At 37.8% G+C, this 25,639-nt stretch overlaps 1 protein-coding gene and 1 long non-coding RNA gene across 3 annotated transcripts; both read right to left on the bottom strand.

Annotated features, from left to right (window-relative positions):
* Positions 1–546: 546 nt before the first annotated feature.
* MLC1 (megalencephalic leukoencephalopathy with subcortical cysts 1) lies at positions 547–21,263 on the bottom strand. 2 transcript variants are annotated; one of them, XM_026868307.1, is made up of 13 exons: positions 21,182–21,263; positions 20,533–20,670; positions 19,677–19,860; positions 17,456–17,545; positions 15,295–15,348; positions 15,108–15,209; positions 8,075–8,176; positions 7,116–7,187; positions 6,529–6,645; positions 5,537–5,593; positions 4,349–4,471; positions 2,899–3,066; positions 547–1,113 (listed from the first exon to the last, which is right to left on the bottom strand). In XM_026868307.1, exons 3-13 carry the CDS (start codon positions 19,854–19,856, stop codon positions 1,039–1,041), a joined length of 1,140 nt encoding a protein of 379 aa, XP_026724108.1. In that variant the 5' UTR covers positions 19,857–19,860; positions 20,533–20,670; positions 21,182–21,263; the 3' UTR covers positions 547–1,038. The 2 variants fall into 2 exon arrangements, with proteins under 2 accessions (XP_026724108.1, XP_026724109.1); XM_026868308.1 differs by lacking the exons at positions 15,108–15,209; positions 15,295–15,348.
* A 700-nt stretch (positions 21,264–21,963) lies between these two features.
* Positions 21,964–25,626, bottom strand: LOC113491407. Its single transcript, XR_003400395.1, has 3 exons — positions 25,500–25,626; positions 23,455–23,532; positions 21,964–22,078 (listed from the first exon to the last, which is right to left on the bottom strand). It is a non-coding gene; the product is annotated as an uncharacterized LOC113491407 (long non-coding RNA).
* Between the last annotated feature and the right edge of the window lie 13 nt (positions 25,627–25,639).

Genomic DNA, 25,639 nt, shown 5'->3' with positions numbered 1-25,639 from the left:
AAAATACAATAATAATTGTCAGCTTTTCCAAAAATAAAACATGCTAGCATACCTGAAGAGCTCTGCACTGTACATACCTTTCTCTCTATTTCCCATCCCCAAAAGCAAAGTGGTAAAACTTGCAGCATGCTCTCAGCTACTATCCCCCTAGTTACACAAAAAAGCCTATTAACGTGGAAATTCTTAGTGTTCAAAATATATATGATCATACACATAATCCAGCTAAAAGGAAAAGACAGTCTGTATGGGGGATATCCCTTGTTTAAGGGCAGCTAGGTTCTGTAAGTTTTAAAGATAGTTAAGAAGATAAATGAAAAATAATATACCTAAAAATACATTTTCATATGTGAAAAAAACCCTTTTTTTATATCAGCAGTATCTCCTGCTGATTGTTTCTGGTTTGTTTGGTGGGTTTTTTTGGCTAGTAGATTTTGTGCCTAGTCACTCAGAAAAAGCCCCTTCCCCCTTTAACAGTCCAGAAATGGAAGCTTAATGGGAAAGAATATTCTGTTTTCACCTCTCCAATTAGAATGTCAGTCCACATTCTTGAGTTTACACATAATAAAGACTTTTATTTATATAAAAGCAATGAGATGCAAACCAACTTTACAACTCCTACAAAAGTGAAGTATAAGCAAAAAATATCAATTATGACTTGTACTCATAACTTTACAAAAGCATTTATCAGTTACACTGACTGCATAACTGCAGTTATAACAATCTCTTGCAAATATATGAAGCCTACTACATTGTCATATTTTACTTTGCCATCAGTATAAAACCATGTGACTCATCTTTTTTCTACAGATGTCTTCTAAAGCAACACTAGAATACAGATATGAACAGAAGAGACAGATGTGTTAAAATTATTATCAGGCATTTCAAAATTATTAGAGACACACTATTTACTGTGTTATTCCTTGGCTCCTACTGCTTTAACTATATTGCTGCTTATAAACTGAGAAGTTTTTAAGCCTTAATTCAAACAGTTGATTTATATTGGACTGTACTGTATTGGCTGCGTTTGCAGAATCCAAACTACTGAGCCATCTGCACCACAACTGCTTTCCAGGCTTTGTCTTTGTCAAAATCCTTTAAGGTATTATTGGAAACCTAAAAGTAAACAAATTTCAGACAAATGGAAACATGAAATAATGGTCTGTTTAAAAACTGAAGTTCAATCAAGTAAATATCTGAGAGAAGCTATGAGAATGTAAACATTGTTACACAGTTATTATAAAATATTCTATACACTATTAATTTGTATAGTTTTGTATATTGTATAGTATACATTTATGATATAAAATATAAGAATGTAAATTATATAATACTAGAGACATTTGGGTTAAAGAATCTTGGTCAAATTTTAAGCATGTTACTTAGGACATTTTTTCAAGATTTTTGCTAAAATGTGACTGAAAGGCCTAGCACCTACATCTCTAAACCAACTGAAGCAAGATTTATCTACATACATGCAAGTAAACTAAGGTCTTGCCTAAGAACACAGACTTCTGAGAAGCCAAAGGGACCTGCAACTTTACCTGTAACATTATTCATGTGTTTAAATACTAATAGGTTAGCAAAAAGGTGTTGCTTTTCTGGACAAAGTGTTCCTTTTAGTATTTAACTTGCACCCAATTTCTCAGTGACTCACAAACTAGGAATACTTCAGTAAATAAGCAACCTATGCCAAATGCCCTCAGCAGCCTGAGGGGACAAAATCCACAGCTTCCACTTTCTATACCAGCTGTATAATGACTTGACTGAATTTCAGTCCCTGCTCCCAGTGCTTTCCATTCAGGGCTGTTTCAGTGCAGGGACTGAATTCAGCACTCTTTCTAGAGCCGGGCCATACAGTAAGCAACCAGCTAACGTGAGTTATTCTCTCCTAGTCCTTAAGGATACAGCACTTTGCTCTGTACAGCAGAAGTGAGGGAAGTCTAAGTTCTTCAGTGATGTGCTATGAAATGGATGTAGTTAACCCACGCAGGCTGAAGAAAGCTGGGTTCCGCCTGTCCCTGAAATACCACTCTAGCCCTAAACGACTATATGAAAAGTGGTAACAGTAATACTGGCACCACCATGTTCTAAAAATATGTATGTGACAAATCTGTATCTGAAAGGATAGCTTGAACATGTAAGTACAGAGGGAAATGGAAGGAAATAACAATTCTGATCTTTATCACCAACTTCGGTAGTGCAGTTAGGACATGGAAAGACCTGGGATATCAGGCACCGCTCTCTGTGCACTACCAGCACAGGCAGCCACTCACTCAGCTTGCCTGTTTTTCTTCCTGTGCTTCAGGTTCTTAACTCTTCCCATTCCAAGTTTAGGGAATTTAAGAAAACAAACTCAGTTTAGGATATTCACCCCCCCAAAGTAGGCCTTGAAAAAGTACAGCTATATCAAGCACTCTCATTCCACAGCCTACAACTTCTGTTTGCACTGAAAGGGTTAAATCCATTCCTTTCTTAATAGATGGCTTTCTCATTATGAGAACACGGTCATGCAAGGCCCATTATAACTTCATTCTGACATATTAAATAGCAATTATGGATCTGCATCTTGTGCAGTATGACTATCATTTTATATCAGTACAACGATGCACCTCATCTGTAATTGGGAGCCTATACTACAAATGTAAACTAAAGGGAGCTTTAACCTTACAACTGTTTTAAAAGGACTTGTCACAAATTTACAGATATTATGTTTGGCATGCCCCAGTTATCATTTAACCGGCAAAATGTTATCTCTTTTTTACAAAATTCACCAGTGCATTAACATCTTCACAGTTTTACAGAGCAGCTTTTGTGATCTGAATTAAGTAATATGAAACATTACCAAAACAAATCTAACATAACAGATTTTTAAATTTTATAATAGGTATAAATACCTACCTCTGTTGTTTTGTATTCCTGTTTTTTAACTTGTGATGCTGTCCATGACGAATCATGTAGTTTCATTTTTGTCTTGTAGTTTACACACTGTATTACAGTTCCAATAGTAAGGCATGCCTGAATTAGCAGCATCAACATCAGAAGCAAGAGGAGTACATCATAAGATTGCTGAAAATAGAGACATGAATATGTTAACTACCAGAATAAAAGATTTTCTGCCATTCCCACTCCCATATTCCTGAGATTTGTATCCAGATTTCATTTTTTAACTCAAATTATAATTTACAGTTTATTTCAGCATAAAGCTTTAACTACAATTTGAGTGCCTGAGTTTGCTCAAAGTAGAACAGATCAGTAATTTTTAACAAAATGTCAATTTGGCAATTGATATTTTCCTCTAGAAATAGAACAGAATTAAGGAAACCAAATATAGAACCTGACTGCTGACTGGACTTGTCTGGCAAACACTGAACTATTGCCTGAATCTGGTTACCATGGCTAGACCTGCCTTGTTTTCCTTTTTTTTGGTTACTGTAGGACTGCACCCCTTGCCAATGCGGTCACTGTCCTTGTCTGCCTTGCTGTCACCTTCTGCACCCTTGTTCACTGTCCTTTGCAAAGTGGGCCACTCTTGCTGCATCCAGACACAAAGAATGCAAGAAATGCTTGGCACAGTCACACCAACTGTCTGCAGCTCAGTCTTCTATCTCCAACATGTGCAACGGAAGCTACTTAAAGAAAACATGTAAGCTGTAGCCACTTCCTGAGGTCCAACAATACACAATGCTCCTCCAGTATCAGAACAGGATCACATACTCAAAAGCAGGTTTTACAGTCATTAAGATCTCAGTTTGAAAAACATTTTCCCTCTCTTCCTCTGAAATTACAAAATTGCTTAAGGACTAGTGGATCCTAAGAGTCAAGACTCTTATTTACACTATTTTAAACCCCATAAATGGTAAATATCACCTCAGATTGCTAAACACTGTGACAGTAAAGCCCTAGAAAGCTCTTCAACAATGCACTGGTAACACTTCATATTGAAACGTTTAAAGATTTGCAAATTTTTCTTCTCTGCCCCAATCCAGGTATAATCTTACAATCCCAACTGTTGGTAGACATCCTAAGAAACAGAAAAATGTATTCTTCAACTAAACCTAGAATCTTTAATATATATACTACAAATTTATAAAAACCTCAAGGAGTCCAGCATATTACATATTATTTTTACTGATTTTTTCAGAATAATATCCATTTTTTAAAAACTATAATTCCAGGGCAGCAGTAGATTTAACATACTTTAAATTGTATAATTAGTTAATAAGAGTTTTTGAGTAATTTCTATAACATTTTCTTCGGTCTTTATAATGCAGAACCATGTCTGCATTGTCAAGTGTGTTGCTACTGTAATAGATAGATGTTAACTTTTCAATTGCATACAAATACATACTTTAACAGCAGGTGGATAATTTTTAAAGATGTCAACAACTTGCATGATACTGAAGGATAGGTATGCAGAAGCAGTGAACAACAATGGAGAGGTAACACTGCTAATGGCTATCAGGACCTCAATCTAAAAAATAAGATAATAAATGTTAAATAAGAATAAAAACAAGTTAACACTTTGGTTTGTGAATTGTATCTCCTTGAAGCAAACATAACAGAAGTGTGTAAAAGTGTATAAGATTACACATATGAGACAAATATTAACCGCCATTCACATTGCATGGAGGTATAGAAGCAAGGTTTGAGTAAATCAAGTTTCCTAGCCAAAACTGTTGTTTTGTAATTAATTTTCCATTTAATATGGATGATGAGTATTTTGTTTGATTTTAAAAGTCCTTTTCATATACAGATGGAGGAAGCAATACCCCATTTCGAGAGCCAGTACAGAAGTATCATTTATTCTTCAGTTTGTATGAAATAATGAGAATTAACATCAGGTATTACAGATTTGCAACCTAAAATAACTATGCAAATAAATTTGACTGCTTTGAGGCAAATTTATTGACATACAATACTAGCCGAGCTTCCATTCAAGTATCATCCCTACAGGATAAAATTCTGACTTCAGTTGTGGTCATGTACCATTACTAACTTAAATATGGTTGCATGACTATAACTTAGAACAGATGTTTTAAGGAGGCTTCACTACACATCTGGGACAGTCAAGGAATAAATACACTCTACTGAATATTCTAGTCCTTGTTGCTAGTCATGCAGATGAGGAATTTGTTTAAAACAGGTTCTAGGTCCAGCAGCCTGCACACCTAACTGTTTTCTTTCAGAAATCACAGCTCATCATGAAAAGCAGAATGGAACAAAAGGGACCTCAGCTCAGGGGCATGAAAGCAGTTCTGGGCACACCATATGAGATACATTGTTTTCCTATAGTAATATCCATTCCCAAGGAACCAGTAACAAACAGTCCTTTCAATTCTTTTCTAGAATTGGTAGAATTAAGTCTCCAAAGGACCTACTGGATTTCTTTTCAGGAATATCAGCTTGCACACATGCTACATAATTTCTGTCATACTTTGTAGAGGTAACTAAAAACAAGTAGTGCCTACTATCACAGGCGGGCTTACTTTTAGTATTATTCCACTCTAATGACAAAACCCAAGAATTTCACACTTACCAGACATTTACTTGGATATTCAGCAGCTACGTGACTTGCAATAGCACTGGGAAAGCACTAATCAAAAAAGCATAACAAAATAAATATTTACCTATTTGAAAATTACAAGAGTTACAATTGAGTTACAGTGATTCCCACGAGTCACAGATCACATCCTAACATTTCCTGAAAAGGTAAAACTGTATAGACTTATTATGACAGTATTAGGAATCAATTAGTCAAATAGAGATAAAACTAATCTTCGTTTAACTTGCATTTAATGAGTATCATGTATTAAACCTACATATATTGAAATATGATTATCCTCAAAACTTGACACTTCTACAAAAAAAATCTAATGTACCCTACTGAACTTTGTGAATTCTAAATGCTGAAAAACTTGTTTGTAATCCTTTTCCACTTCATGCTGAGGGATTTTCCAGACACAGGAGCCATATATAAACCTAATGTTCATTGTCTTCTTTCTCAACTAGTTCAGTTTGTGGCAAGCAGGGTCGCACAGCATCCTTTAGGAAGCCACTGCTCCTAGGTACAGGCTATTAGTGACAAGGGTTACTCATCACAGTCTCAGGCTTTTAAGATAGTTAAGGCTAACAGGCTAAAGATGATGTTCTAAGGATTCTACCACAGTGAAACTAAACTCAACTTTCTATTTTGCAGTCTGACAAATCCTAAAATCTAGGATTTAACTGACAAAACACTTCCAATACCCTTGTTTTATTACTCATTTCCATTTTACCGAACTGAGGACTGAAAATGTTTCAGAACATTTTATAAGAATCAAAGTATTGTAAATCAGAATACATTACACAAATATATTAAGTATATTTAAGCACTAATTCATTTGCTAAGCAGCAATTGTGAATAAGTATTAGGACCAAATAAATATTACAGTACAGAGGGGGAAAATGAAAAAAAAATATCACCAAGAAATTTTTTTAAAAAATCAAAGACATTGTTTTAAAAGAGTACCTTCATTTTGCACTACTTACAGCAACTAAGATCCAAAAGAATGTTACTGAAAGATATGGACCTGAGACTAGAACATCCATATTCAAAGCAATTATTCCACCAAATACTGATGAAATTCCAATAATCACTTCAACTACCTAAAACAAATAAGAGCACACATTATTAACAGTGCATTTGAACACCAAATTTCCTATTTGCATATAGAAAGGAACTCACTGAAAGGAAAAAAATGCATTTATGGTATTAGCTAAGCATAAAGTCAATGTTTTTCAGATCTCTATGGCAAAACTTCAGCTGGCTTGAGTGAAAACAAGATTAGCCTCATTATACATATTTATGCTCTCATTCATTAGCTCCACTGAACAACTGTTCATCATACACTATTTATCCATAAGTCATTAAGTAGTCTTCTTCCTATTATGCATGCCAGCTATCATTTGTCTTGCAATATTCTAAAAGGAAACACTTTAAGATATATATCTCTCATTTCTGTCTTTATTCTTTCAGGGCTTACCTACACTGATCTCTTCCTGGCTTTAAAGAAACTTAGCACTTCTCAGATGAAAGAACAAATTGATTTAATGAAATAAAAGAACACTTTTCTTACTGAGTATGACTTCAGAATACGAGTAGGAAAGCTGACATTGCTCAAAATGATGGTACTGTCATATGCAGTATTCTAGAGGGGAATAAAAAATCATGATCAGAAAGCACAGAAAGCAATACAGTTCTTTCTAACATGCAGTACAACCTGTTACAGATCCTAACAGTGTCATGCAGTGTCTGGTTGGCCCACCAGAGCTGACAGTAACACCAGTTTCAGAACAAATCAATCACATTAAAAACAAACGAGGTAGCCCCAGATTAGCTGTTATACAACCACTGTTCAACAATGCAATATGGTCATCTTGACTCCCCTTTCCACCTTCAAAATACATACTTTCTTCCTGAGCCTTCAGATTTTGCTGATGTTGATAAACAGTAACTGGAGGACAGTACACTACACAACTTTATCTAGCAAGAAATACTTCCACTGGAATACAAAATGGCACAACACATTTGTTTTATTATTACTTAAAAGTACTACTGTTGTAGAAAAATGAGGGTAGGATTTGGGAGAGCACTTGTGACTAAAGAAAATTTTACCTATAGCCAGATACCATCAAACTAGCATACATGATGAATACTTTCTCCACCTTAGGCTTCAAAAGGCATTGCCTTCATACATACAAGTCACAGTATTCTAAGGTTTCATATGTCATTAAGGATTGTTCTACAAAACAGAAAGAAAACATTTCCCATGCCTGTTCATAAGATATTCAAACAACCCTGTGCTGCAACAGGTCATTTTGCAAGAAGGTCCACTGCATTCAAAGATACTCAAAGAGGCTATTACTGTTTAGTACGTTACTTTTATTTATTGTTCAAATCTGGTTTTACCATGTAATTTAGAAGTTATATACTGGAGCCACTAGTTACTTGTCCACGTATATAATACAGGAAAACGTGAATATTTTAACACCAAAAATAAAAAAAAAGACATTTTTAGTCCTTAAGGGTACATACTTTGTTTCTTGTACAGCAGTCTTCAGTAGACCTAGCTGAAATGATCACAGTAGTTGCCATGAAGATTTCCAGCAGAATAAGTAGAATCAAGTTGAAATTTATCTGTCAGTAAAATCCCAGACATAAGTGAGTTACATCTTCCATATTAAAAGGAGGATGGGGCAGGATCTAGCAGGCTATTTTCTGTGACATTGAGATATATCTGTTAATTAGGTTAACATGGTTCTTGATTAATTTCTAGGACAACACTTAGCTGTCTACATAATACTCAGAATACCTAATCTAAGAAATAAATATGGGAATATTCTGCCTGAAGATTTTAACAATGTATTCCAGAAGAGCACTTAATGACAAGGGGCCAATTGCTCGGTACGTTTGCATTTTGTAGGACCTTCCATGGGAAACCAGAACACTGCAGCAAATCATGGAAGATTCATAGGAACAAAAAGAGGACAAACAAGAGCAAGGTTGACTAGCCCAAGGGCTAAAGCAGCCCACTGCAGGGGGAAGAAAGGCCACAGGCTCCCAACCCCCATGCTGCAATCCAAACAGTGAAATACAACATCTAATGCTGAATGAAAACACAACCCAAAGAACTGGGCTGAGAATCTTAGCTCTGTGCTCTACCTCGTGCTAGCAGAGCGCTGATGAACACTCTTAATGGTTTCATCACTATTGCAGGTCTAACAAACTACATTATTTTGCAAAAACATGGATGCTGCTATTCCTCCTGCCACTGCTCATCTTCAAGAGACAAATTAGTAAACATAATAATTAACATTTCTCTTTCGTTCCTTATTATCTCAGGAAAAGAGGTAAATAGATACTCTACATGGGCTGAATAATTTTCTAGAGGCAGGCAAGTTAGGCAGAGTGGATCTTCCTCTCTTGTCTTCAAAAGCACCATGTTTTTCCCACCAGCAGCCCAAGGAAATATTTGGTGCTTAGGTCGTTGGGCAAAGTACCAAAAGTTTAGGGAGAGCTCACTCCATTCAGAACCTATACAATTATAGCAGACCATTCACTATTCAATAACTTAGAACAGAATTATATTGTTCCCTCACGTTGGACCTGCTTTGCAGATGATCAAATCTCAGTTTTTCTCTCACACGTATCTTGCAGCACACGTTTTTTTGAAAAAGATCATAGGTGGCAGATTTAAGAGGCTTTTTTGGGCACTAAAATTCATCCTTCTCAGGAAATCATAATTGGAACTATGTGTCTTGCAGGACACAACAGACTGTACAGTTGTACTAGAGCCACGAACAGCAATAAATGTCCTAAGGGTAAGTTTCTAGGGAAAGAGCTAGCATGAAGAATAAAGATACTATTTGGCAAAAGAAGAGGTGTCAAACATGTGGCCTGTAGGACAATTTAATCCAGCATGTAAATTCCCATTATTTGGATGTGTTTTGACACATAGGGCTGGTACTGACATGGGCTGGCAAGGCCACACTATACAGTGCAGTGCCAGACATGCAAGTTTGACTACACTGATGGACTAGCTCATTTAATGCTAAGTATAAGAAGTAAATAACAGAAAACGAAAAAGTAACAGTAAATAAGTTAGATTTTTTAATTTAACTTTTATCTTTCCAGTATGCTTTTTCTGATATGACATGTCTACAGTATCAGGTAGAGCCTTCCACTCACAAAATCAGTTCAATACCCATAGACCAAAGTAAAAATATCTCGTCTCCAGTTTTAGAGTGTAGGTGGTTTTCTTCTTTTTATTTTTTAAACAGAAATACAGCTAAAGATAGAAATAAATAGAAAATTCAATATTAGATTTCTAAGCACTAAAGAACATTCTCTCTACAACTTCAACTGTACATAATAGCTATCACCAGATACAGAGAACTAAGCTGTGTCCCTAATCCTCTTACTTGACTAAGGAACATGCAAGTGCATGCGTAGAAACCAGTAGATTAGCACAACCTTAATACAATTTGGTCTAAAACTGCACCAGCTATTAAAAACGTGGTTCACTGAAACTGTATGAAAGGGTTGAATCAATTTAAAGATAAAATAATTTAAAGTTGAATATAGTTGCTTAAATGCATACTTTTAACATGATTTAATATATCCTACAGATGTTTCAAGACACCTGCACAGGTCTGACAAATAATGGCAGAAGACAATAAGGAAACCGATGCTCTCTTGGACCAGAGGCTGAAGAAAGGCAGGACAAGACAGCACAAACCTAATGGGAGGAGTGACTGGAGAGCTGCCAGTCAGAGAGGGACCTGGGGTGTTGATTGACAGCCACATGAACAGAAGCCAGCAGTGTGCCCAGGGGGCCAAGGCAGCCAATGGCATCCTGGCTTGTGTCAGCAATAGTGTGGCCAGCAGGGACAGGAAAAGGATCTTACCCCTGTACTCCGCACTGGTGAGGCCGCACCTCAATTCCTGTGTTCAGTTTTGGGCCCCTCACTACAAAAAGGACATTGAATGACTCGAGCGTGTCCAGAGAAGGGCAAAGAAGCTGGTGCAGGGTCTGAAGCACAGATCGTAGGAGGAGCGACTGAGGGAACTGGGGGTGTTTAGTCTGGAGAAGAGGAGGCTGAGGGGAGACCTCATCACCCTCTACAGCTACCTGAAAGGAGGGTGCAGAGAGCTGGGGATGAGCCTCTTTAACCAAGTAACAAGCAATAGAACAAGAGGGAATGGCTTCAAGTTGTGCTACGGAAGGTTTAGACCAGATGTCAGGAAGCATTTCTTTACAGAACGGGTTGTTAGGTGTTGGAATGGGCTGCCCAGGGAGGTGGTAGAGTCCTCATCCCTGGAGGTGTTTAAGAGTCAGAGTGACATAGTGCTGAGGGACATGGTGTAGTTGGGATCTGTCAGTGTTAGGTTAATGGTTGGACTGGATGATCTTCAAGGTCTTTTCCAACCTAGATGATTCTGTGATTCTAAGACACATGCTTATGGTTAGGCAACCAAATCAAGCACTTACACTCCAGTAAACGTGTGCATCCGTGTCGCCTACGCTTCCAATACTGTCAGTGAAGACCTAGTCTATACAGAAAAGACAGGGAACCCCAAAAGCTACTGGGACAACCAGTCACTAGAGACAGGGTTCAATTATACTGGCTGCTAGTGCCGTTTGAAATATTCAAGCATATTGACCATGCCTTCATGAATGGGATGTATGACACAGGACTGATGGGAGATTCTCACCCACCCAGAGCAGAAGCAGCAGTCAAGCAGAATATGATAGAATCATAGAACAGTTTGGGCTGGAAGGGACCTTAAAGATCATCCAGTTCCAACCCCCTGCCATGGGCAGGGACACCTTCCACTGGACCAGGTTGCTCAAAGCCCCATCCAGCCTGGCCTTGAACACTGCCAGGGAGGGGGCAGCCACAGCTTCTCTGGGCAACCTGTGTCAGTGTCTCACCACCTTCATAGTAAGAGATTTTTTCCCATTGTCCAATCTAAATCTGCCATCTTTCAGTTTAAAACTGTTACCCCTCGTCCTATTGCTACACTCCCTGATAAGGAGTCCCTCCCTATCTTTCCTGTAGGCCGTCTTTAAGTACTGGAAGGCCACTATAAGGTCTCCCCAGAGCCTTCTCTTCTCTAGGCTGAACACCACCATCTCAGCCTGTCCTCACAGGGGAGGTGCTCCAGCCCCTGATCACCTTCCTGGCCACATCAGGGCCCACTCAAGCAGGTCCATGTCCTCCATATGTTGGGGGCCTCAGAGTGCTCCAGGTGGGGTCTCACGAGAGTGGAGTAGAGGGGCAGATTCCCCTCCCTTCACCTTCTGGCCACACTTCTCTTGATGCAGCCCAGGATACGGTTGGCTTTCTGGGCTGCAAGTGCACATTGCTGGGTCATGTTCAGTTTTCCATCCAGTAATACCCCCAAGTCCTTCTCTGCAGGGCTGCTCCCAACCCACTCATTTCCTAGCCTGTATTTGTGCTTGGGATTGCCCCAAACCATGTGCACAACCTTGCACTTGGCCTTGTTAAACATCATGAGGTTTGCACAGGCCCACCTCTCAAGCCTGTCCAGGTCCCTCTGGATGGCATCTCTTCCCTCCAGCACTTTTATTTTAAAAGATGTTTAAGTTCAGCCCACAGAATCCTGCCTTAACCATCTACACTAAGGCAAACAGGATTGTATTGAAGGGCCCCAGGGAGTGGATCGACTCAACTATAATGGAGGTACAGACTCAACTTGCAAGGAGACAATAAACGTATGTGCTCAGTTTGGAGTTAATATCAATCCTGTTCAAGATCTGAATGCTTTCAGCTGCAGTGGCCCGCACACACAAGGTTCCACTCATTTCTATCCATCAGGCTTCTTACTCTGAAAGCTGGGACAAAACAGAGTGGCAGCAGTGGCATTTTGCATCTTTTACACAATACATCCTTCTTGTTGGTAGTATACCAACTACAGACCTGCACCCTGCTGGAGTGGTGTCACACAGTCACAGTCTAGTACTTGGCTTGTATCTTGCATTCTATTTATATATCTAAAGTAATTTTGTAGTTATCCATTAATACAAGTAACACTAATGAAGAATTACCCAGGTCCTTAATGAAGCAGGGGAGGGGGACGGGGGGGAGTTTAAATGTGAATTGTCTTAATTGGATAAACTTACCCTTTTTTATGAGTCTTACTGCTTTTAAACTACTGGCAGTGATTTCACATCAGACCTAGTATTATTTTCTTGTGCAGTTTCCCACGGGGAGGGAAAATAAATATTATGATGATGAAAGAACAGTTAAAGAGATGGTATTCTACATTTTCTTTGTACTACATGGATAATGGAAAACAGCTGGCAATGAGCTGCCAAACAGTAAGACTGTGTCACTGAAATGGCATCCTTCAAAGAGGAGAGCAAGTCAGCACGACGAATAACTCTTAAGACAGAAAGGTTCAAAAAAGCTTCAGAGCCAGTTCTGCACACACAGTTATCCTGACTTGCCTTTGTTCAGTGATCAATGACATAGTATAGACATGCAGTAGGCAAGTGAAAAGAATTAAAACAAGATAATCAAGAATGCCTTATGGATATTATTGTAGATAATTAACATTTGGCAAAAAAGATAATTTGCCTTGTTATAAATGTAAAGTTTGTCACACACTTTTCAAGTCTAATATAACCTCTTTTTATCAAATGGTTTAATCTGCCTTGAAAATATAAAAACTGTTAATATTTGATAATAGAAAATTCAAATTTTTATGCAATAAAAAAACCATTCACTTTGAAAGTATGCAACTAAATTTAAGCTCTTACACACAGAGACAGCTCAAAGCTTCTGGAGAGGGACTCATTACAAAATAACTATTTATTGTGGTGGCAAAATGAGTCCCCTTGGACCCACCTTCCCTGAGCAGACATAGCCCTCCACTGTCCCGACATCACTGTGATCCTGTCTACCAGGGTAAGGGAATGCAGAGACTGGTAGTCTCCAGTCACACTTCCCTGCTGTTTTCTCTAAGAATGCCTGGACTAGTTTCTAATATGTGAACTCTCTACCAAGAAAGAAGGGAAAAGGGAAAAGGCAGTACCCCCGTGTCTTGCATATAATTCATTCAGACCCAACAGCCTAAGACACTTGAGGGGGCAAATGCATGAGGAAACTGATACATTAGCAATAAGCTAGCAAAGGCTGTGCAACAAACTGACTGGTATAAACTCTCCTGAGATACACAGAGAACCCATGGGGCCACGACATTGTCCCACCAAACAGAGCAAAACTGCCTACATCTAAAGCCAGTACTGCTTGAATTCAAGTGATCTGACTGACCAGAGTACTAGCTCTCCACAGCTCTGATTGACTACAGTATTCCATGTCTCTGAAAATTAGACCAGCTGCACAGAAATGTGAAGCTAGATTTAATGACCTAATTTAAAAAGCAGGTTTGTAAGTATTGGCCTAATACACTGCACTTTCTAAGGGGAAGTAAACACAGTTCATTTAAAAGTTCAACATCTATGAAACCTAGAGCAAATCACGTTATTAAAATAGCATAGATAACCCCAAAGCAAACTATTTCGGCACTGTTCTTCTATTAGTAGTCTTTTGTTACTAACACTAATTCAGACCTGCCACATTATTATAGGGAGCCATTATTACTGCTGAGCTCTTAGTATCACAACAGTTGATATCCTTCATACAAAATGTATGATATAGTTGTACTGAGTACTGCTATTCTGTGATGCTCTACTATGAATATTCAGCAGTAGTAACAATAATACCTATCACTGTTATTTACTCATACATGCAATATTCTTGTGCAGTACAGAAGTACAGAGATCTCAGAATGTTTTACCACAGCAGAAAAACCCCCAAATCACCCTGTAGTTCTACTGTTTGGCTCAGACTACTACAGACAGATGTCAAAAGGTTGTAACTCAAATCCAGTGAACTTTACCCAGCATCAAATATGTGTGCTTCAAATGATGTAACTGCTGCATTCACTTTGTTGATGATGTATAAGAAAAATGTTCCTCAAAAGCTTCTTTCCTAGTCGCCTCACAAGCAAAACTATCCATTAAAGCAGATCCAGGAAAGGATTATGCTTAATCTGATTCCTAGAAGTAGCACTGTTTGGGACATCTTCTCATTTCAGTACAATTCAACCCTAAAAACTGACTAATCTACAGATGAGCTACTAATTTATTTTCAATTTTCTCTTCTGACCATGCTCTTTCAGAAAAAAAAAAAAACAAAAAACAAAAAACCAACAGAACTTGCTACAGTCAAGAGAAAAATAAACAGTCAATTGATCAAACAGAATCACATTTGATTGATTTGATTTCCATATTAATCTCCTCTAAGTTAGCTGTACTGTCCATCTTTCAGCCACATAAATTTTCATCTCTGATGTCAATTTTCCAGTCTTGTCTTAGTAAAGTTACTGCTAGATGATCTCTCCTCACAGACTAAGTAAGAATACTGGGGTATTGACAAGGTAAATACATGTGATCTCCATGCACCTCACCCCCACTTTTTTTTTTTTTTGTTAACAAAGAGAAATGTAGCATTAATTAATAATTGTTTTAGTAACTTACATTTATAGCTGATGGATTGAGGACAAGTTTGCATCCAAACCAAATTAAACATGTTGTTGTAACAGCAAATGTAGACACAAACAGAATCTGAAAACTGGGTATCTGAAAAACAGTTTCAGAATGGGTTTCTCTCTCATTTTTACCAAAGGGGGAAAAAATATAATTGCCAATAAAACCTTATACTTACCACATTAATTTTATTCCTTGCTATAGCAAAGCTCACAACTGCTGATGGAATACACTGGAAAAATTAAAAGAGAAGACTAGTGGGATATTCTGCACAAATACATTTTTATATATTTCTATACATGTATTTTATTTGGTCTGAATTCATATTTCAGTTGACTTAGACAAACAGAAGATCAGAAACTCTAAGAAAATTCTGTTGCTCTTGTGTGAACTCCTTAGTTACAATCAGTATTTGAGGATTACAAGAGGTTTAAACATGCCTTCCACATCCCTCAGTTTTGACTAGCCACCCAGCACAATGTGATGAGTAAAGCAAAGAAAGAAAGTCTTTCATGAGGCATTTCATGCCTTTGTTAGTTTAAATTAACTCTAGAAGGCCTGAGATCCTTGAGCAGGAAAAGAAAAACACTGCTACTCCCAAAGTGGGCCTCCACATTCCTTTAAACAGTCATGATTGTGTAAGCTAAAATCTGGCCAGTCAGTCTCAATACAGTTCTGAAGAACTTTGCAAAAACTGATCTGTTGAGTCAAATTACAATTCAAGAACTGTGCCTGGGATCTCCACTCTGTTCACTAGGAACTGTGTTGCTATACTGAAGGGCAGAGCTAAATGGAAAAATATTGCGTAAGTGAAAAGTTTCACAAAGTAATTTCTTTATCCTTTAGCTGTTCCCCACCACAATAGATATGGTACCATTAAGATCCAACTCTATTTTCACAAACACATGTTACAACATACTACAAAATATACTCAACTATTTTTTTTTTACATTTCCATGTTGAATAATGTCACAAATGCTGTATTTCTTTACTAATTATCTTTTGACACATCTGAACACTGATGGTTTAACAATGGAACTACTATAATTATATTATTATTGACATCTAAAATTCTTGTCAGCACTTCCTTAACACCTGCATTTATCAATAACATACTTAACATAATTAAAACATCCTTTTATGTCCTGGATACCCTAGAGTCTCTAGAACACTACAGAAATATGTTTAGGCAACTGAATCCTACTACTACTAGTCAAGTTGGTTAAGAAAGTCTAGAGAGCAATTCAGCTCAAGATAAACTAGACACTTAGTGGTCAGGCAGCTATACAGCTCTTTAGGCTCTTCCCACTATATTGACTCCGTTATCTGTAGTAGGAGCTGTAACACCTTTACTCACATACATATACCCAAATGTACACATCTTTACCCACAGCAAGCCATTCAAACCCGACGTGATAACCTTCTGCATCTACCAGATCTTTGGTAATTCTCAATACATACAAAGTTCAAAGAGACAAGATTTGGAACAGAAAAAGATACATCTCCGTAACTAACATTAATGTTGCAGAGAGTAACACATCAGTGAAGTTAACTTCAAAACCTGCTTCAACTTAGACTAACACCTCTAGCAGAAACATAAGTGACAACTCATTAACAGAACAACTCGTGGGACTTGTTTATTTAAAGTAAAGCATGACTCTTGCACCTAACTTAAATCTGCTAGTCAAGTTGTGAACATAACAATGACAGAACAGAATCCTACCATGAACAAAGCAAGTGCGTAAGAGTCATCTTATGCACACAGCTCTGAAGTGTAGATTATGTATATATAATCTTACTATATAATTAATTAAAAAAATTTGAGTCCCTAAAAATATAGTAAAAAATACTGGACTTTGGAAAATGTCAGACATCTTTAATGTGTATTTTACTAATAAAATAGTAATATTCAAGAGAATATTAGCCTGTTTCAGTACTTGGATATTATGGCAAAATAAACTGAAAAAGTAATATTTTGAAATACAATCTGAAATACATTCTGATACCATTTACCCAGGAAATTCCCCAAGTACTTAACAATAGAAACTTTCTTAAAATCAAGCACAGAAAATATGTATGTTCATGCAGATAACTACTGCACACCAGCGGTGAGCTGGTTAACAAAAATGGTAGCAGAAACTAGTTGTCTTTATGACAATTGTTATTCCCTTAATGCTGGGATGAAAATCCATTTAATGAACTGTTAAACAGAATTAAATCTTCCATGAAGAAAGTTAGTAGTAAAAAGACAGACAGAATAAAAGACAATAAACCCACAAAAATTATTTACTGTTGATTTTGCTCTCAAACAGCCACAGCAAATAATTAAGAATGCTTACTGAACCTGCTGCACAACGTAAATAATCCATTTCAGATGGAAAAATATTTCCCAGATATAGTGAAAATCCAGAAGTAATAAGGAGACAAGTCTGAAAAGCAACAAATAAGATAAATTAACATGAATAAAACTATTTTTAAAAAAGCAACTAGTCAGACAGAAATCAGTAATTCCTTTTAAAGTAAGCTACTGATGAACATTTAACAATGTGAATAATTTTGAAGAAAAATATCAAAACATGGTGAGTTCTGAAGATGTTTTGCTGGTTACCAAGACTCAATACTGAATATAATCATGTCTGAATCAAGCATTGTGCCCTGACTGGGCAAACACCTAACAAAATGCCCCAAAGGTAATTGCAGTGCTTAGTGCTAAAAATGTTACAGAAACCCCAACTAAGCCTCTACTTTGCATTCTCTGCTTGGCTCCACCACAATTCATTATGCATGTCGGCAGCTGGGCAATTACCAACTAGAATAGAGTAACAAAAATAATATTATGATACACTGATGAAGATTCTTCCACCTATATTGCTGCCTCCCTCCAACCTCTTTTTCTGCTGTGGTCCAGTGGCACATCCATAAACATTCAACTCCTTCTGTTCTGTTGTTAACTGTTTTGTTTATTTCATAATTATCAGAGTTACACTCTCAGCAACAAATGATTAGTTTATTCTACTAACATTTTTTTCTTTTTCCTTGTTGTTCCTCTTAATGGGCATTTCTTTGAAGGGGCTGGGGTAGATAAGAGACAGAATGACTCTTCTGTTTTATCAGGGCATTTTTTTCATGATACAAAATTACAGGGGTCTTTAAAAAGTCCTTGTCAAAAAATTACAGAAAATAAGGATAGTGTATGTATTTATAAGCACATACACAGAGGATTCTGGCAGACTAGTATTTAGAAGACCAGTTTTTATAGAACACAGCTTAAAATTGTGCTTGAAGCATACTCAATCATTCCTGCACAAGAACAGCCCATACTAGCAGCCACTTTGATGTCACTACAGTTTGCAACAGCTACCTGAATTAGACAGTGCTGTTCATTGGGACTTCTGTTGCTCAGCATACAGACTTTCCTTTCTGGACACTGCCTTTCAAAAGGGTTGAGAGAAATTAACCACTACAATACTTGGAAGAAAAATCTAATTGGAATTTATTGGATTAGTTGAACAAAATTAAATTTTCATTTATCCATAAAAATCATGCTTCTTGATAATATGACTTCAGGAAATAAGCATTAAACATTAGTATCTCCAATCATTCACAACAACTCCGCAAAAGGGAAAAATCTAATTGAAGACAGTTGTTCTTTTTGACAAGTAAGTTTGATAAAATTTAATGCAAAGAAAGCCAGTTCTTCATTTGCTCTCTTTTCATGTAACAGTACATCTGAAAGGAAATCCAAGTTTTGCAAATTGTCAGAAAGGAAAAAATGTTCAGCTGTTTCCATGAAAATAAGGCAGTTCTTTTATTCACTGTGCAAAAACAAGTAATTACCATATTAACAGTGAAACATTTTAGCACTTATAAAAATTAGTCTTCAAAACACACAAGATGGCAGAAAAAGATCAAATTCTAATTGCTATAATGAACTTTAATTAACTTGGCTCAGAACATGAAGAAGCATATGATGTACGTGCAAGATCACTGTCCTATGATTCCAGCAGTGACAGAAAGTCAAATCGACACAACATTCATGTAAGAAACACAAGTACGTCCTTCACTACCTGAAGATTCTACCAAATAACTATATGACTACTGAACTCAGAAAAATTACTGTGGCAATTAAGTACTGTGCAAATTTTTCATGCCAAAATGCTATCATGCCAAGTAAAGTACTTTCAACAGTTAAAAATATGTTAAAAGAATACATATGATCAGGATACTCTACATCCTTTACCAAAAAGCAGTGCTTACACAGATCTATGGCTTGGTATTTACTGCTACCACACATCCTGTTTATGTTGTATGATTAATATTAAAGAGAAAAATCAGTCTTCATACAGCATCTTTGACTAGTGCAGAATTACCCACAGAACCATTAGTCAATTGAGTGTTACACTCTAAATTTGCTAAATGTGTTCCTTTCAGTATTGAATATAAATATTTGTACAATCAGTACTGAAATTCCGAGTTCCCAAATGACGTGAAACAGAACAGATTACTGGGCACTGAGACCTCACCTACATTTTAAAATTTTGTATCATTTAAAGTACTTACTCCCATCAGCAAAGAAAAGATCCATGTTCTGTAACTAAAGCAAGGATGCAGCCTCTTTGATAGCTGAAGGTCACTGGATTTGATATCTGGTATATAATTTCCATTTTCTTGTTTTCCCCTCTCCAAAGTTGGCATCCTGTCATAGCTAAATTCTTCTCTGTAACCTTCTTCCCTGGTCATAACACTTCACAAAGGCAATTAAATAATAATAATGGAAATGCAAATGATGAAGAACGACCAAGAATATAATTTACTTCCTTCACATACTCAGATCAGCACTCAACTAGGTTTTTGTCTATTAATATAAAATAAATAAAAGCAATATTTAGTAACAAGCTGTATTTACATTTCAAATTATGTAAACATTCTAACAACTCACTTGCGTACAGTAAGTAAATTACAGCCTATAGCCACAGCTCATAATACAGTATAAATACCAACAAAATGAAAGTTTGTGTAGCTATGATACCTCAATAGACTTATTTCAAGATCTAAGAACCATTTTTGGAGGTGTCTAGTATGGAGGTAACTTTATAACCTTTTTTTTTTTTTTAACTCTAGGACAGAAAAGATAATTTAACATACTTAGATATTAGCTTCTACGTGATTTTAACACTTCTTATCAGGTATCTAAAATTACAGACTGTACTAAAAGTCCGATGAACTCATATACTCACAATAACTCAGCTATAGCAAACTGTTTCTAATTTACCCAGGATCAACCATTTCTCTTGTTCACTTAGCCCTTTTTTGTTCATCTCACTGCTTGCCAACCTGTTCAAATACCTTGAAGAGTATCTTATATTAGAATTAAGTTACTGTATATTTTTCAACAGTTATAAACCTTCATGCTTACCTTCAACTGAAAAGTTAACTGTCAGTTTAAAACAGTCTTGTGAACACAGCTGCCTGTACACTTTGTGATATTCTCACCGTTCAGTGAGTCATGCCGTCTTTGAAAAGTTCTCCCTTACACTTTGGCTTTCAACAACATCTATTCAGATATGGAACAAAAGCACAGCAAAAACTTCAGTTAAGCCAGGGAACAGGAAAATGCCTCCTGAATTTTAATTAACAGAACACACTGGAAAATGACTGTACTACATTCTCGTAGGGCTGCTTCCAAACCAGACCAACAAATTAAAAAAGTTTCAAGTCTCTTTTATCTGAGTACTGCCCCTTACTTGGTATCTTAACTAAAACCTTCCTTACAGTTTAGCAGTTTTGGTTATTATAATAGCCAGTGATAATGATATTCAACATTCTAGTTCTTATTTCAAAAGAGCATAAGCTACTTACAATGCAGCATTCTCCTAGAATAAACTACAGATAAAAATTCAAGTATCCCAACAACTTGGGAGGTTAGAAAGTTTGAAGTTAGAAATCCTACAAGAATTCTGTTTTCACTGTAGAACTCTTTTTTTAATCTTTTTCTACTAACCCTAGTTTTCTACAGCGTTCACATAAACCCTGCACACTTCAATCATGCTGACATTCATACTTACAGAACACCATGACTAAACAACATATTTTAAATGTAGCAGGCAGTAGTGACATGCAATGGCCAGCGTACATTGGATCCAGTCCTCCTGCTTATTAGGCAGTAAAAAAAAAAAAAAAGCAGCTTTTATCTTGAAGATGTTGGCACCTTGACAGCTACAGCAATGACAGGGTCTTTTGTCTAAACTTTAAACACTCTTGTAACCAAGACACAATTAAATCTTCAGCGTTCTGAAGGGCATCACCTTTAACTTTAGAACAGCACTACTTCTCAATTTGTATGGACTGTAGAATTTGCTCTTCTGATAATGTCAGCCAATACTGAAAGAATATTAAAATATTACATTGTTTTAATAGACTGAAACATGGAAATTAATACACCATACGCAACACTAAAGACAGCTGTAAACTGTTTGAGAAAAGGGGCAAAAAAGAGACTGTGTAGCCAAACAACACTGTCTTAAGTAATTAAGCCCTTCTGTTCCTCTGCTCACAGAAGAAACAATATGCAAATATTTCCATTATCTGCAACTTTTCAAAGACTATGGATTAACAGAAAATGGGCAATACTTCACATTTTTCAATGAATGCTAGGTACTGGTTTGCTCTAACACAATTATTTTATCCCTTTTGACCAATTTAGGGAGATAAATTTATTTTTTACACAAAATTGGTGAGCTATCCAGGTATTTATTTGATCAAAATAACTTCTAAGTCCTGTGCCACTGAACAGAGTAGGGCTCAAACTCCAGAATTTTTTGCTCAGAATTCCAATTGTTTCAGTCAGTATTGTACTTTAAAGTTCCTTCTCTCAAGCGTGGCACTACAGTGTTTTCTTTGGTTATGGTGAAATTCCTTCTGTCCCTTCCCTGTGCACTTCTCAGTGTTTGTCATTTTCCTTTCTGCACAGAGGTTCACCACACAATTACTGTATCATCTGATTTGGCATCAGTGTCAACAAAAAACACTTAAACTTCACAGTTCAGTTTCTACTCTAAAAATTTTCTGGGGCTCTTATTTTAGGTTCCCCTCACTTCATGTTCCCAATTGTATAAAAAGTCTTAGGTCATTTTTGTGTATACACAACCACTAGGCAAGATCTGGTAGCCAGAGCCCAAGTCACAGGCCAAGACCTTAAAATGCTAGGTAAGGTGCAAAGGTGCTGTACAGAGATTCCTCCTAATTCTAAAGAGTGCATAGGAAACTGTGCTGGTTTTGGCTGGGATAGAGTTAATTTTCTTCATAGCAGATAGTATGGGGCTCTGGTTTAGATTTTTGTTGAAAACAGTGTTGATAATACAGGGATGTTTTCATTACTGCTGAGCAGTGCTTACACAGTCAAGGCCTTTTCTGCTTCTCACCCCATTAGTGAGGAGGCTGGGAGTGCACAAGGAGTTGGGAGGGGACACAGCTGGGACAGCCGACCCCAACTGACCAAAGGGATATTCTGTACCATATGACGTCATGCTCAGCATAAAGCTCAGGGAAGAAGTAGGAAGAGGGGGATGATCAGAGTGATGGTGTTTGTCTTCCCAAGCAACCATTATGCATGATGGAGCGCTACTTTCCTGTAGATGGCTGAACATCTGCCTGCAAATGGGAAGTGGGGAATGAATTCCTTGTTTTGCTTTGCTTGTGTGTGTGGCTTTTGCTTTACCTATTAAACTGTCTTTATCTCAACCCATGAGTTTTCTCACTTTTACTCTGCCAATCCTCTCCGCCATCCCACCAGGGATGGAGTGAGTGAGCGAGCGGCTGGGTGAGGCTTAGTTGCCGACTGGGGCTAAACCAAGACAGAAGCCCACACAAAGACTGCAGGAAACATAACAATGACAACAGAACATTACAGGCTTCTGAAAAGCATTTACAAATTAAGTGGTTTTATTCTACATTAGGCCAAAAGACGTCAAGGGATGACAATCAAATTGGGAGAGACTATGAAGAACTACTTGTTGGGAGATAATGGACATGTGAGCAATCCTGCACATGTGCACGCCTCGGCAAGGACATGACAAGGACATAGAACAAAGAACTCAGCAAACAAACAACTCCAGGAGATGGGTTGGGCGGACAAAGACATTGAGCGTGGTGCTTATTATCCAATCGCAGGAAGGCCTGAAGCGCGTGGACAAAGCTAACTATCCAATCATAAGGACTGTACCACGTACCGTTTGCGTAAACAGGAGAAAGCTATAAAAGGGCTTGCTTACCTTCAACAAATTGGCATTGCTTGATCATACTGGTTGTGTGCGTGTCCATAGCTCCCGCAACTACTTACTTCCACCACTGAAATGACCACTGAACAAGTTCAGACTGCCTGAAGCAGCTACAGCAGATACTAAGTCATTTGTCAGGGCTGTGCATCCCCCGCAGTATCCACAAAAGATAAAAAACAGATTGACAATTATAACTGATCTGCCACAGGCTAATATGACAAGAAGATCCATAAACTTGTCGTAGTCCTACTTTTGTATCAGTAATTAATAAAAAAGCATTCTGTCCCGGACCAGTACACCTAGCACTGAACCCAGGCTCACACCCATGTTCACAAATCTAAACACAAAAATACACAGCACCTGAAGCTCTGGTGAAATTTGTTTACTGTACTGACCAACCCTTCCTTTTTTCTAATGAGTTTTTATTAGCTACACTATTTGTGCATTCTTTCACGCAGTATTTATTATACTATTTTAGTTCATTACCTGTATTCCTTGTTCATTATTTTCAGTATTTTAGTTCTCAGCCCCAAAACATGAGCTGATTCCTTAATCTGTGTTTCCCCAGCTCATGTCTTGGGGAATGTACTTAACCTAGAGCAAAACATAGGCCCAAAGCTTCAAAGGGATGTCTTGCCCTCCTAGTGTATTACAAACTTCGTTGGGTTTAGTCCATCATGTCAGTCATCATCTGAATAGTTTAAACAGGTTCAATCAGTATGTATACTATCCACTGTTTGCTATTAATTACAAAGTACTTTAGTTTTATGCATTTTAAAGCATATCTGGTCTTTTCTGCCTAGGTCATTTTCTTGAACTAAGATTTCTGAGAAGCACAGCCTGGGAAGGCTGTTATAAACTACAGGATTTTCAGACAGGAATTTATGCATGCCTAACTACTCCCCTCCTCCAGAAAAACAATTTCTTCACCTGTCATGTTTCTGTCGACCAACACTTCTCTGCCTGCACCCCACAGGAATCTTAGTGAAAGAAAACAGTAGTTAAAATGGTTTAAATCAAGGTATCCAAAAGTGGAAACTACCACTCCCTGAGCACTCTTCTAAAAAGATCACTCAGGCACATTTCTCCTCCCAAGAGCAACACCTCAGCTACTTCAGAGCAAGACACTGGAACCTGTGTGTAATTACTAGCAACCAGAATTTCTTCTGATCTAGGAACTGTATAGAACTCTATAAAAATATGAAACAATCTGCAATGCACTTCTAGTCATTCTTTGCCCAAAGAATGCCGAGATAACCACACAAAAATAAAAGGTTGCCAAAGACAACTGCTACTCTAGTCTCAGAATCTAATCACAGACTATGCTTTCTACAACAGCCATAACGCAGTTTCCCATAAAAGTATCCAGCACTCTACCCAACTTGCTGAAACCATCTCCTGTAACAGTCCTACACAGCAGTTCCCATTAAAATTACTGCAATGCTGAGCTCATCAACTCAAAAACTGCTTTGTGAAACACTGTTTGTTAAACAAAATGTAATGGGGGCTTATACAAGACGCCTAAAGTGCACTGAATGAAGAGAACTGGTAAAAATATCAACTATAGAAATGGTAAGCAACAGTCAGAAAAATTTTATCTCTAGAGCCATCACAGCTCTTACATCAATGCTATTAAGACAAACTTTTTTTGTTAACCCAATTTACAATGTTCTGGAGTCTATGCTATCATTTTGAAACTGGCTGCTTCTGAGATTATAGCAATTCACCAACATGCCGCTTGCATGTGCATACTCTCCCACATGCTCCATTTCACCGCACTGGACAGACTCCAGGGCTGACTTATGTCTGGTGCCACAGAAGCGCTGGGAGCCCTCAGCCCAGGTGAGTTGGCAGCCTACTGCGGGTGTTGCCTGCTCACAACTCCTTGCTTATAGACACCAGAACACCTGTCATACACTATGACCACAATTCCAGACAGCATCACCAGCAACCAAGGAGCTTCACGCGCCCCTTCGCTTTGAGCTCTCTGCAGTAACCTTACACGACACCGCCTTCAACGCCTCTGCAACCCCTGAGGCCCTGAAACCCTAGTGAAGGAGGTTCTCCCACCCTCTTTTCTGCCAGCGGTCCCACCGCTCGGCCCTACCAGGAGACGGCCCTCTGCGGCCTGTGGTGAGGAGCCAGAGCGCCCGCCTCCGGGCAGGAGGGTGACAAGGCCCCGCCTCGCCCCGGCGCCGCCGACACCGTCCCCTCGCAGCCGGGGAAAGGCGGCACCTCAGCTCGCGC

Source organism: Athene cunicularia (assembly GCF_003259725.1).
Source record: "Athene cunicularia isolate RWA chromosome 1 unlocalized genomic scaffold, athCun1 chr1_part2, whole genome shotgun sequence".
In the NCBI taxonomy this organism is placed as follows: domain Eukaryota; kingdom Metazoa; phylum Chordata; class Aves; order Strigiformes; family Strigidae; genus Athene; species Athene cunicularia.
Note: the sequence above shows the minus strand (reverse complement) of the source record. Positions and strands in the feature narration are given on the sequence as shown.